Here is a 14,243-nt window from a genome sequence, read left to right as displayed (position 1 = left end):
GAACTCAGGCCCTGGGGGTCCCAGTCCAGGGTGCTTCCCTCCAGGCACTAGTTAAAGCAGAGCCCAAAATCTCAGTGACTTCACACCATAGAAGTTGAGTTCTTGCCCATTTATTGTTGTTTTTGTTTATGTTTTTGTTTTGAGATGGATTTTCGCTCTTGATGCCCAGGCTGGAGTGCAATGGCACAATCTCAGCTCACTGCAACCTCTGCCTCCTGAGTTCAAGCAATTCTCCTGCCTTAGCCTCCAGTAGCTGGGATTACAGGCATGCACCACCACACCTGGCTAATTTGTATTTTTAGTGGATACAGGGTTTTACCATGTTGATCAGGCTGGTCTAGAACTCTTGACCTCAGGCGTTCCACCTGCCTCAGCCTCCCAAAGTGCTGGGATGACAGGCATGAGCCACCGTGCCCAGCCCCATTTAAAGTCCTACCATGATGAGAGGCAGGAGTTTTGCCATCATCAGCACACAACCTTCCAAGTTGTCCTGCTCTGCCAGAGAGAAAGGGGGTGGACATGAGGATCGCGCAGGAGGCACTCACGGTCCAAGCTTAGCAACGGTGCACATCCCTTCCTCCATATCCCACTAGTTCAGCCTCACTGCCCCACCCGGATGCAAGCAGAGATGCAAAGCCTGTCTCTGGCTTCCCAGCCACTGCAGTCCATGACACAAGGGAAGCCTGAGACTGAGGTGGGTGCGGCCATCTCTGCCATCTTAATATGCACTCTACCTAGGACAGACCATGTCAGGCATGGCGCTCTTGACATCTGGGGCCTGATCACTCTTCCCTGTGAAGGCCTTCCTGTGCACCACGGGATGCATGCTTAACAACACCCCCGGCCTTGACCCCTATTGTTAGTGGCGCTCCCCGAGCTGGCAACCAAAAGTTGTCCAGACATTGTCATCCCTGGAGGGCAAAGCAACCCTGGTTGAGAACCACTGACCCAGAAAGCTTGATCATGATATAGACAAAATACAGTGAAAGGAGCCTTCCTGATCAAGAAAGAGATGAAATTGGAGGTGGGAGCCTTCTTGGAGACCAAAAGGGTCCTAAGACAGGTGGGTGAACTGGAACGTGGGCCAAGCTATGCCCAGTGTGCCCGCTGGAGGCTTGAAGCTGCTTCTATGGTAGTCATGGATGTGGCGTGGCTGGGGGAGCTGGGCCGGCATGGTCCCGGCACATAGTGCTCATGAAAATCCTGTCAGCCCTGAAGCTGGCCATGTCCCGGTCTGCGGGGTGGGAAGAGACAGGTGGCAGGCTACAGGGCTATCTTGGGCCTAATGAGGAAACAACAGAAGCAGCAACAGGAATCAGAATCCTTCAACCTCTGGGCTGGAAGAAATCTTACAGAATACCTGCTTCCACCCCTGCACAGAGGAGGAAAGTGAGGCCCAGCAAGGAGGAAGCTGCATGCCCTTTAGAGGCTAGGGCCAGAGCTCCATTCCAGAGCTCACCCCCTGCCCAGCCAGAGCCCTGCACAGGGAGGACCCCTCCTCCAACTCTCAGCCACCCTCACATGCTATACCTAAGGGCAAGTCCCTGCAGGAAACTCAGGTGGGAAAATGACCACTATCCCTGTCTTATTTTAAGCTTTTGAAATATTTTCGCCTGGCTCTGGCCCCACCTCCTATTGCCTCATTAGCTGGAGGTTAAAAGAACTCTCCTGTTTTTTGTTTCTTGTTTTTTTGTTTGTTTGTTTGTTTTGTTTTGTTTTTTTGAGACGGAGTTTCGCTCTGTTGCTCAGGCTGGAGTGCAACTGTGCGACCTCGGCTGGCCGCAACCTCTGCTTCCCAGGTTCAAGCGATTTTCCTGCCTCAGCCTCCCGAGTAGCTGGGATTACAGGCATGCACCACCACCACACCCGGCTAATTTTGTATTTTTAGTACAGACAGGGTTTCTCCATGTTGGTCAGTATGGTCTCGAACCCCCGACCTCAGGTGATCCACCTACTTCAGCCTCCCAAAATGCTGGGATTACAGGCGTGAGCCACTGCGCCCAGCCAAGAGCTCTCCAGAAAAAAAAAAAAAAAGAGGTGGGGGGGCATCATTAGGGTACCCAGGAATTGGGGGCAGGAGGGCTTGGCTTCCTGCTTCCCAGAGCTGTGCCAAGGGTGTGATTCTCAGCATGTGAAGCACCAAAACCAGGAGAGAGTGGGGTGAAAACCAGCACAGCCGGGCTGGGAGAGTGCTGGGCTGGAGAAACATTAGTGGGGATGTTTATTTGAGAGCCTGTTTAAAACTCTGTAACATTCACCTAATGGGAAAATTTGAAAAGAATTCAACTGGATTTGTCCTTGTTAAACTAACATTAAGGATGTTTAACAGCTGTCTCAGGCCCATCGCATTAAAATCCAGAGATATACTTGACAAACTAATGGCTTTGTTTGTCACTGGGAGAATGGGTGGAGGGAGGAAGAGCCGGTGTGGGTGGCGCTTCTGGCTCCATTGCACCCACATTCCATGGAGCCTCCAGCTTCCTGCTTGGACAAGCCCCTTTTCCCTGCCAGAAAACCTGGCCTGAGAAGGGGCTGCATGATGGGATCCCAGCAAAGGAAACCGGCTGAGGCAAACAGCCCATCACCACACCCCAAAGCACACCAGCCTCTTTTTCCCTCCTAACCAGCCCACCTAGTCCCACTCTTGGTTATGAGCTTCAGAGAGGTAGAAACTCCAGCTGGGTATGGTGGCTCACACCTGTAATCCCAGTACTTTGAGAGGCCAAGGCAGGCAGATCACTTGAGGTCAGGAGTTTGAGACCAGCCTGGCCAACACAGCAAAACCCTGTCTTTACTAAAAATATAAGAATTAGCCGGGTGTGGTGGCATGCACCTGTAATCCCAGCTACTCAGGAGACTGAGGCAGGAAAATCACTTGAACCGGGGAGGCGGAGGTTGCAGTGAGCCGAGATCGTACCATTGCACTCCAGCCTGGGTAACAAGAGCAAAACTCTATCTCAAAAAAAAAAAAAAAGACTGGGCACAGTGGCTCATGCCTATAATCCCAACACTTTCGGAGGCCAAGGCGGGCAGATCACGAGGTCAGGAGATCGAGACCATCATGGCTAACAAAGTGAAACCCTGTCTCTACTAAAAATACAAAAAATTAGCCAGGGGTAGTGGCGCGCACCTGTAGTCCTAGCTACTCGGGAGGCTGAGGCAGGAGAATCGCTTGAACCCGGGAGGCAGAGGCTGCAGTGAGACAAGATCATGCTAGTGTACTCCAGCCTGGGCAACAGATCGAGACTGTCTCAAAAAAAAAGAGGTAGAAACTGATACCCAGAAAGGGGACTGAAGGGAGACAGGACTTCCAGAAGTTGACGTCACCAGGTGACCTGTGGCCTTTGAGTCCATCAATCCTGAACAGATTTAGGATTAGGGTTAAGGCATGGATTCTGGAATGGCCCTGCATTTCTAAATTCATTAGCATTCATTTGTCATTTACTTATTCATTCACCGACATTCACTAATCCATGCTGAGAACATTTCTTCAGTGTCTGGATGCACATCATGCAGAAATAACCACACACAGCCATGGAGGCTGTGACCTGGGAAAGGGCAGAATTCCAAGGGGATACCTGGAAGCCCCTCGCCCAGTCTTGGGGTAGGGGCCAGGGAAGCTTCCTTTGGGTGGTCTCGGCGTCTGGGCATGAACGTGCTGTCTCTGGGTCTGGTTGACAGCATCAGCACCGTGTTTAGCATTCTCTGCAAACTAAACGTGGCGGGATGTAGGCAGTAAGAGGTTGGGGAGGGGGTGGCAGGAGGGGCCCTGGGAGGCTGGGGACTGGGAGATATGGTCAGGCTTCCCCCTTAGGGTTTCCACTCCCACTCCCTGGAGGTTCAGAGCCCCTCAGGCCCGTCAGAGGAATCCTTTTCCTCTTCCCAGAGCCATCACGCTGGAGAACACCCTTGTCATCCTGTCAACGGTGGCCCCTGACGCAGGTCGCTACTATGTGCAGGCTGTTAATGACAAGAACGGGGATAACAAGACCAGCCAGCCCATCACGCTCACCGTGGAGAGTAAGTACGCGCAGGGCTGGGACCGATCTCGGAGCGGGTCATTAAATCTTGGCAATGGTGCTCCAGGGGATCATTGGGAAGATGGAGTGGCAGAGGAGGGGGACAGGGAAGCTAGGGGACGGCCGGGGGGAGCCTTCCCAAGGAGGACGAGACACAGCAGAGCCAGGGGTGCCTGGGCAGAAAAGGAGCAGCTGAATGCTGGAGCCTGTTCCCATGACATGCCTGAGATCCTGCATCGGTAGAGAGGATGCTTAGCACGACTGTTAGCAGGGCTACCAGGGACCCAGGGAGGGGTGGGGCAGAGGAAGAGTGTGTGCATGTGTGAGTTGCAGCCACTATCAGGGCTCAGATGCTGACCAGGAGGGCATGTGGGTGATTGCAGGGTTGAAGCTTGTTTTTACAAAAATATACTAACTGCCTCTACTTGGCTGTCACATAAGAAGTGCTGTCTATATTGGGAGCCAGGTGGTCCCTGCTGATGGGAAGACAGGCCCTCTGCCCAGGCACCCACCTAAAACACCTCCATCCTCAGACACCTCCAGCTCCCTGGGCAAAAGGGGCAAAGCCCTCCCTAAAACTCACCACACAGTGAGACACACACAAAAGCGTGACTCCCTTGGTGTGCTTTGGCAAAGAGACGCTTGTCCAGCCAAGACTGAAGCCAGTTTTGTTTGGAGGGACGAGATGCTGAGATGTTCTTTCTGGCCTGGTTCTCCCTACTGGACGAGCCCCTCCCTCCATACTCCATTCCCAAGACAGAGAAGGAGGGAGGGGTGGACAACCGAGGAGCAGCCTAGGCCCAAATCCCAGAGTATGTGGGGCGGCAGCTGAGCCATCACACAAGCTGGGGGAGGCAGATGTTCACCTCCCTCCACATCTGTACAACTCCTGCTCTCAAAGCAAGCCTCATTTATCATCCTTGGTCACGATGGTACTTGCCCACCAGCGGCAAGATGAGGGTGTGGACCAGCCTGGGGCCTTTCTGTGCTCTTATTCTGATCCTAGCCTCTGCTGTCCATGTCCAGAGGGCCCAGGACATTCCCAGGCCTTGCCGTCCCCATTCCAGGGCCTTTCACACTTCAGCAGGAACCGCATCCCATTATCCCAGGGATCTCCTTCCCCTACTCAGCATCCAGTCTGCCTAGAAGGAAATCTGAATGTGGGGAGGAGAGTTTCATTCTGGAGACTGACCCATCAGCGTCACAAGTATATCTGGAGACCGACCGTCAGGGTTGAGGGTGTAACCTCTGACATCGAGTCAGGGTCTCAGTCAAGTCTCAGCAGCCTGGGCCCCAGCCCATACCCTGGGGCTGCTGTTTCTATAGGAGAAGGGAATTTAGTCATCAAAGAGAGGTGCTTCTCCCCATATAATTTCTAGTGATCAGATTCCCTGGAGTCTCATGGAATCCCGTCATTTGGTAAGAAGCAATGTCAAAGACACAGGAGTGGTTCGTGGTCCAAGTCAAAGCCAGGCATCCTCCTAGGTGACTCAGTTTACCCTGAGACAGAGTCGGGGCCTTCCTCTCTGTTCCCCTTCTCCGGCATCCAGCTCCTCCTCATAGGCGTTAAACTAGGCTACTCTTCCTGGCTGACTTTGGGAGTCATTCGCTCTCTGCTCCATCCCAAACCACCCAACCCTCCAGCTGGCCCCAGGGAGGTGGGCGGGTCACCTCTGACCCCCTGTACCCACCCAAGCCCTGCCTAGTCACCTGCTTCTCCCACCCCACTGCCTCTTGGCCTCCTGCCATCACGCGCTGATTTATCCTGAATTCAGAGCAGAATCAGCTGATTTTTAGCTAATTTCTCTTCCCACAAGTGACTGCACTTGAAAACCCTCTTCCTCTCTGTGACACAAATCCCCAGCCTGCCTGCCTGCCTGCCAACCAATTTGTGAGGAGCAATTGCCGCTTCGCTCACCACCAGCAGCAGCTCCCCTCATTCCTCTCCTGGGCCTCACCCCTCCGTCTGCTCTCCCCTCCGCACCGCTTCCTCCATCCCTCCTGGACTCCAGGAAGTCCAGCTTTCTGCACCTCTTTATAGGGACCCTATGCTCTTCAGAACCAGAGAAGGAAAGGGCAAGTCTGGTGACCCCAGAAGTTGCCCCCTGCTCAGGATAACCCTGGTGACCTCATTCGGACTGTCACAGCTCCTGAAAACCCCATGCTTGGGTGGATACCGGGGATCAGTGCTACACTGTCGAAAGGAAATAGAATGTGAACCACATGTGAAATTTTAAATTTTCCAGTAGCCCCATTTTTTTACCAAGTAAAAAGAAATCGTTGACATTCATTTTATTACTCTATTTTATTTAACCCAACATAACAAGAAGTTATCTTTTTAACATACAATCAATGTAAAGAATATTAATGGGATATCTTCCATTGGTTTTTTACATACTAGGTCTTTGAAATCCTTGTGTATTTTACGCTTATATCACATCTCAATCTGGATGTGAAATTTTCATCCGAAATACGTGATCTGTATTTGGATTTCACAAAATTTATAGCTGAAAAGTAGAGTCGTATGCATAAGTTGTTCCGTACATGCTTAAAAGTGTTCTAATAACTGAATTGGGGATCCATTCTTAATTAAATGTAAATTAGTTAAAATTAAATCACATTAAATCAAAGGGACACCAGCCACATTGCAGGAGCTCATAGGCACGTGTGGCTCGTGGCCCCTGCATTGGGTGGTTCAGGTCACAGGGCCTGGATACCCCGGCTCCTGGGCAGCTGGAGAACAGGCATCCCAGAAGCCTGCCCAAGAGAGGGGAGCAGCTCACACCCCTGCCCCACCGCTCACCGACCTGTGGCCCAGGCGAGTCCCATGGTCCCTGAGCCTCAGTTTCCCCATCTGTAAACTGGTGCCTATGGCAAAGTTGGGAGGACTAAATGAGGTGGCCCAGGTGGGTCACATGGTCTCTGAGCCTCAGTTTCCCCATCTGTAAATTGGTGCCTATGGCAAAAATGGGAGGATTCAATGAGGTGATTCAGGGAGAATGGATCACGTTAGATGTCCCTTGTCGTGGCTGTTACGCAAAGCGTCTGGGGCAGTGAGATCCAGTGAGGCCCCCCGTGTGGGGAGCCCCCTACACTTCCTCCCACCCCAGGGCCCACCCTATGGCAGGAGCTCACCGGGAAGACACCCCTCCTCTTTGCTCGGGCTCACCTGTGATTTTCATGGTCTGGCCTTTGGAGCCCCATTTACCCCAATAACCCACTTGTGCTGGGGTGACCTTCATTAACAGTAAATCTGCTCCAGGACTCACTTCTCTGAGACCCACTCAACTCCTGCTGTCTCCCAGGGAGCCACGCCATGAAATGCCTGAGGCCTTGCCCAGTACCCTGCAGGGCTTAATGTGCGTCCCCGAGCCTGCGACTCCCACCTCTCCATAGCCTCTGAGTCTGTCACTTGGACTAGGGCTAGCAGGGAGAGCTCTTCCCTGCACAGGCAGGCAAATCTCCAGGAGGGGAGGCTGTCATTTATTGAGCACGTACTGTGTACCAGGCACTCTGCAGTCACCCCAGACCAGCTTAGCCGCCCCCTTCCCGGCAACCATCACACGCTCTTTCATTCATTAACCCCACGAGCATTGGTTCGACTTCCTCTGGGACATCACCCTCCATGAGGACAGACCCTGGCCATCTCGCTTGATGGAGAATCTCTGGTGCCTGGAACACAGCCTGGCACGTGTCAAGCATTCACCTAGGAAAGATTTGTTGAGCTGGGGCCTGAATTCACACAACCCTGAGAGGTAGTGACTTTCATCCCCATTTCCCCCTGAGAAGACTGAAACTCAGTAGGATGAAGTCACCAGGATATCTGGGGGCAGAGCTAGGCTTTGAGCCCAGGTCTTCCTCACCCCTGGGACCCTTTCTCACTGTGCCAGCATCCCTGGCCACCTCAGCCCCCATCGAGCCCTGCAGGCTGCCACCTGGGCCTGAGCACATGGCCATCTCTCCTCCATTCCTTCCAGAGCCAACGAGCCAGCCCTGAGCCCTGGGGCAGCCCTCGTATTTTTAAACTCAGAACTCGCCTTCCTTGAGGTCTCCCTGTTTACCTGGCTGTGCCATGCAGCGCTCTGGCTTGGGCTCTAACTGTCTGTCTCCTACTTGTGCCCCATTAATCTGAGCCGTGTTACCTGCGCGCCCCCGCATGTAATAAACAACTTAGAGCACACTTTTATGGATTCAGCTATATCAGCAGCTTTCAATCCGATCGCTCTTTATGGCACCTACATGAGGCTTTTATATTGTTGCAATTATTTTGTTTTATATGCTTCCTTTCTTTCCCCCTTCATTTTACTTTATTTTTTACATTTTATTCACATTCTTCCTGGGCCTTTTCTAGCAAGGCCTGGAGTCAAGGAAGGAAAACCTGCCCAGGGCTGACAAGGTGGCCCAGAGGGGCAGTGGGGCCACTGTGCACCCTCCCCCTAACCCCATAAAGAACAGCCTGTCACTGTCACCGCAGGGCCCAGCATGTCATCATGGCCTACTACCTCCAGAACCTTCTGGAAAGGGGCCAACTGGATAGATTTGTTGTGGAGAAAAAGTCCTCAGAGGTTGTATTTTCAGGAGCCATGGATCAGGCATACACAGAATATTGGAGTTTATGCCAATATCGGGCCTACACTGACTCATCAAGATGAAAATCTGGCCTCTACTTTAAAAAAAAAACTCAAAATATAAAAAAAAGGAATTGCTACCACCTCTATTAGAAGAGTTTGGAGTGTTTCTCTTTTTTTTTTTTTTTCCAATAAAACCCCCTTACAGGAAGTTCTTGTTCATTTCGATCATCGACCCTGGGAGTTGGACGATGGTAACTCTAGATCCATTCATTTGTTCACTTAACACACGTATTTGAGCACTTACTGTGTGCCAGGCATCCTTCTTCGTGCTGGAGGAGTGGTGGTCGTCAAGACCGCAGGAGTTGGCCAGGCCTGGTGGCTCACACCCGTAATCCCAGCACTTTGGGAGGCTGAGGCGGGTGGATCATCTGAGGTCAGAAGTTCGAGACCAGCCTGGCCAACATAGTGAAACCCTGTCTCTACTAAAAATACAAAAATTAGCCAGACATGCTGGTGGCACCTGTCATCCCAGCTACTTGGGAGGCTGAGGCAGGAGAATCACCTGAACCTGGGAGGCAGAGGTTGTGGTGAGCCAAGATCGTGCCACTGCACTCCAGCCTGGGCAACAGAGCCAGACTCCGTCCAAAAAAAAAAAAAGACTGCATGAGTCAGCTCTTGGTGCCATAACAAAGCACCGCAGCTGGGGGCTTACGAAGCAAACGTTCCGCCTCCCACCATCCTGGAGGCTGGAAGTCCCAGATTGGAAAGCCAGTATGGTCAGCTTCTCTTCTCAGCTTGCAGATGTCTGCCTTCCAGCCGTGTCCTCACATGGCGGAGAGAGAGCCAGCTCTGGCCTCTTCCTCTTTTTATAAGGACATGAATCTGAAATATGGAAATATTCACACCTAACAAGTACCTGGAAACCTGCTTTCTGAGAGTTTCATCCTTAACTCTTTCATTTCATTCAATGAGAGAATTAAAGTATTACATGCTTTTCTAAGCAAAAGTTGACAATATGTTAAGAGAACATTTTTCTTTTTCCTTGGGACCCTCATTGGCCCTCATGAGGCCCGGCCCTCGTGGCCTCATCTAATCCTAATCACCTCCCAAGGGACTCCTCCAAATGCCATCACATTGGAGGTTAAGGCTCAACATATGAATGGGTGGGGGACACAGCTCAGTCCATAGCAAAGACCCATGAGGTTCCTGGTCAGGGAGAATTTTAGTCTCTTATGGCCTGCACAACAAAGTACTACCAGCTGAGTGGCTCGCAACAGAAACTGAGCCTTTCACAGTTCTGGAGGCCAGAAGTCTGAAAATCAAGGTGTCAGCAGGGCTATACTTCTCTGAAGATTCTAGGGGAATCTCATTTCTTGCCCCTTCCTGGCTTCCGGTGGTGGCCAGCAATGCTTGGCATTCCTTGGCTTGTGGCCACATCTCTTCACTCTGCCTCTGTCTTCACAGAGTCTTCCAGGCTGTGCATCTGTGTCTCAATTTCCCTCTTCTTACAAGGACACCAGTCGTATTGGATCTTGAGCCCACCCTGATCCAATATGACCTCACCTTAACTAATTACAAACCTGTAATGATCCTATATGCAAATAAGGTCACATTTACAGGTGCCGGATGGGCATGAATTAGCGGGAGGTATGTGGGGGTAGGGGGCTGGTGACTCTGTTTGACCTAGTACAGAGAGTTTGCATTCTGGTGAAGGAAGTAGACAATGCAGAACTAAACCAACAAGGTCAACCCAGGCAGAGGGAAGGATTTGAAGGGAATGGAACAGGACAGGGTGGTGGTGGGGAGAGGGGGGTGTGGCTGCTTTACAGGAGGGGTGGGGAAGGCCGTCAAGGTCAGCGATGTCTCTCCTTGGACCCTGGTGTGGTGACTCATCAACAGAGGAAGTGGAGGGATCAGGTAGTCCCTGGGGTCAGTGTCTGGAGGTCTGCTCTGGGGCTGCCCCCATGGCCACCTGCTCCACTTGGTAAGGACAAAGACCTCCCAGGGCATCAGCCTCTAATGAGGCTGGGCAGGGATAGGATTTCCATCCTCTGCCCCCAACTAACATCTGATCTCTCCCCAGATGTAGGGGGGCCTGCAGACCCCATCGCACCCACCATCATCATCCCACCTAAAAACACCAGCGTGGTGGCCGGGACCTCAGAGGTTACCTTGGAGTGTGTGGCCAATGCCAGGTAGGTAGTGCATCTTCCCTCGCTCCCGCACCCGTAACTCCAGCTGCTGCTCCCAAACTGCGGGCTCCAGGGAGAGCAGCCAGAAGCCACATCACCTGAGGATCCAGGACAGGGGAGGAGGGATGCAGGGAGACCCGCTGGCTGTTGTCAGAGGGTTGCTGTGTGCAACCAGGGCTGGCTTGTTCTCTGTAGCCCAAGAAGAGAAAACCAGGCCCTGGATGGAAGTTACAGGGAAGGGGACGTCAGCCTGGGACGTACAGGACTGGAGGGAGGGTGGACTCACTTCTAACCCTTGGAGGAGCCCAGAGGGAGTGGGTGGCCTCTCAAAGCGAGCCCTCTTGCATGCAGGGTTGTGCAGGAGGGAAGTGTGCATGGGAAACGATTCACATGGTGGTTAAGAGTACGGCTTTGGGCGCGATGGCTCCTACCTGTAATCCCAGCACTTTGGGAGGCTGAGGCGGGTGGATCACCTGAGGTCGGGAGTTCAAGACCAGCCTGACCAACACGGAGAAACCCCATCTCTACTGAAAATACAAAAATTAGCCAGGTGTGGTGTCACGTGCCTGTCATCCCACCTACTCTGGAGGCTGAGACAGGAGAATCGTCTGAACCCAGGAGGCGGAGGTTACAGTGAGCTGAGATTGCACCATTGCACTCCAGCCTGGTCAACAAGAGTGAAACTCCATCTCAAAAAAAAAAAAAAAAGAGTATGGGCTTTGGAGTAGGGCAGATCAGGGGTCAGGAGCCACCAGAGCCCTTCCCAGCCATGTGCGGCCCTCACCTCTCCCACACAGGAAACAATTATGAAACCCCTGAGCCTCATTATGTGTGGCTAAGTGCCTTCCGTGCCCTGTGTCCTGCTAAGCACCTTCCCACAAGACCTCTTTTCTCCCAAAACAATGTATGGCATAGGTGTCACCACTTCAGAGCCCAGAGAGGGCAAGCGGCCTGCCCAACGTCACCCAGCTGGATGATAGCTGAGTTGAAATGCACTGCCCCCTCTCCCTCAGGCCTGTACTCACTGCCGCCCTCTGGGCCTCAGTCTCCACATCTGTAAAATGGGAATGATCTGAGCACCAACCCCAGTGGAAGGCGCATAGGCCGCGCGCTGACCCAGCCTGACCTGACCCTTCCTAAGTGCACTATGAAGTTAAACCAATGCGATGGGCAGGGGGTTAGACTGATGATCCCCCCGAGGTCCCCTTGACCTGAACCTTCCTGGAGAGGGAGAGCGTGTCCTGTAGCAGCATTTTTTTTTAAGACAGGGTCTCACTATGTTTCCCAGGCCAGTATCAAACTCCTGGGCTCAAGTGATCCTCCTGCCTCAGCCTCCCAAAGTGCTGGGATTACAGATGTGAGCCACCGTGTCCAGACTTTTTTGTTGTTGTTATTATTTTTGGCAGCATTTCTACAAGTATGCTCCTCCCATCCCAGGTTTCTCACAGGCATGGCGTATTAGCGCATTTGCATTGCTATAAAGGAATACCTGAGACACGGTAATTTACAAAGAAAAGAGGTTTATTTGGCTCACGGCTCTGCTGGCTGTACAAGAAACATGGCACCAGCATCTGCTTCTGGGGAGGCCTCAGGAAGCTTCCAATCATGGCAGAAGGAGAAAGGGGAGCCAGCGTGTCTTATGGCAAGAGAGGGAACAAGAGAGAGGGGAGGAGGAGCTAGGCTCCTTTAAACAACCAGCTCTCACATGAACTAACAGAGTAAGAGCCCACTCCATCACCAAGTGGGTAACACCAAGCATTGTGGATCACATTTCCACATGAGACTTGGAGAGGACACACATCCAAACCCCAGGACATGGGCAAGGCCACCAGGGTGCAACTGTGCAGTGAAAGCCCTGAGAAGCCCCTTGATGAAGAAACTGCCCAGCGTCACCTCGAGCTACTGTCACTCAAGCCACTGTTTCCCAGACGTATGCGGCCACAGAATTCCTTTTCCATGGGGCCCTTCTGAATACCCCCATGGCACTAGCAGGGGCCCACTTTGGAAGATCCGTCCTCAGAGACCCACCAGGTGCTAAACAGGAGTGTCTGGACAGACCCAAGTCTCGGGGGCTTGGGGGTGCAGGGGTTGGTGATGGTGGAAAGCCAGGCCAGACTCACACCCTTGCTCTTCTCTTGCAGTTGGGGGGTGGGTTTTTCTGTCTGTCTGTCTGTCTTGTCTGCCCTTATTTCCCCTTTTCAAACTCTGGGTGTTTCATGTTTCTGTCTGTCACTTCCCTCACCCTCATCTCCTCCGTGTCACTGATCTGTGGTCAGATGGGGCACAGCACACAGGGAAGACCAGAAAAAAGAGCTGCAAGCCAGGCTGCTTTCCTGCTTTGCCTGAGCTGCCAAGCCCTGAGTTCCAAGTCCATCAGCAGGCCCTGTTCCAAGCACTTCACTGGCACTAATGCATTCATCTTGGCTACAACCCCCTGGGCGGGCACAGATGCACCCACTTTACAGAAGAGGAAAGTGAGACCCAGAGCCCTGTGGGAACTTGCCCAAGATCTTGCATCTACAAAGTGGCAGGAAGGTGGCAAACCCAGGCAGCCCGGCTCCCAAGCCCACACTCCTTACCACCCCCTGCCCTGCCTCTCGGGCCTCTGGGAGTCCTCATGGCTGAACACTGGCCTTCCCTTGCCCTCTGCAGGCCCCTGATCAAGCTACATATCATTTGGAAGAAGGATGGGGTGTTGCTGTCAGGCGGCATCAGTGACCACAACCGCCGGCTCACCATCCCCAACCCCACCAGCAGTGACGCCGGCTACTACGAGTGTGAGGCTGTCCTGCGCAGCAGCAGCGTCCCCTCTGTCGTCCGGGGCGCCTACCTCTCAGTGCTGGGTGAGAGAGGGTGGGGCTGCTAGGGCTCCCCCGAGGGGTAGGGGCAGCACGGCAAGGGTCCTCCTTAAGGGTGACCCCCTACAGTGGCTGGATCAAAGCGAGCATGGCTCTGACCCTCTCCCCTGGTCCTTCCTCCTGCAGAACCGCCTCAGTTTGTCAAGGAGCCAGAAAGACACATCACTGCGGAGATGGAGAAGGTGGTGGACATCCCCTGTCGGGCCAAAGGTAATGAGGTGGCACCGCTGGAGGGGGACAAAGACCCCAGATCTTCAGCCTCTCTCGTCCTCATTGTGGACATTTCTAAATTCCAGCTTCTTCTCGAGACCATGTCACTAGGCAGAGAGTCTGTCTGGCTGTCTGAGCAGGCACCCCAGGAAACAAACAGGCCAAATTACCATAATCTCAGGCTGGAAATCAACCTTTACGATACCAAAACTTGAGGGTTACAAATGAACCCAACTTACAGTAATTTCAGGACAGGTGACAGACCCAAATTTCCCAAAATTTGAGAGCTGTAGACAATGACAAATTACCATAATGCCAGAACCAGCAGCCCCCGGGCGCATCTCACCTGAGATGTGTCTTATAAGCTCGGCCTGTTTCCTGGGCCATTTTGCT

General features: G+C 52.7%; 1 protein-coding gene across 2 annotated transcripts in view; it reads left to right on the top strand.

Annotated features, from left to right (window-relative positions):
• The window catches only part of SDK2 (sidekick cell adhesion molecule 2), a 311,714-nt gene that overhangs the window by 193,138 nt on the left and 104,333 nt on the right, over nucleotides 1-14,243 (top strand). For both annotated transcript variants that reach the window (XM_009433191.5, XM_511658.9), the window contains exons 5-8: nucleotides 3,887-4,020; nucleotides 10,674-10,785; nucleotides 13,435-13,625; nucleotides 13,767-13,850. In XM_009433191.5, the coding sequence (XP_009431466.3) occupies nucleotides 3,887-4,020; nucleotides 10,674-10,785; nucleotides 13,435-13,625; nucleotides 13,767-13,850 (521 nt within the window). The remainder of the gene's footprint in view (nucleotides 1-3,886; nucleotides 4,021-10,673; nucleotides 10,786-13,434; nucleotides 13,626-13,766; nucleotides 13,851-14,243) is intronic.

Source organism: Pan troglodytes, chromosome 19 (genome assembly GCF_028858775.2).
Source record: "Pan troglodytes isolate AG18354 chromosome 19, NHGRI_mPanTro3-v2.0_pri, whole genome shotgun sequence".
NCBI lineage: Eukaryota > Metazoa > Chordata > Mammalia > Primates > Hominidae > Pan > Pan troglodytes.
Note: the sequence above shows the minus strand (reverse complement) of the source record. Positions and strands in the feature narration are given on the sequence as shown.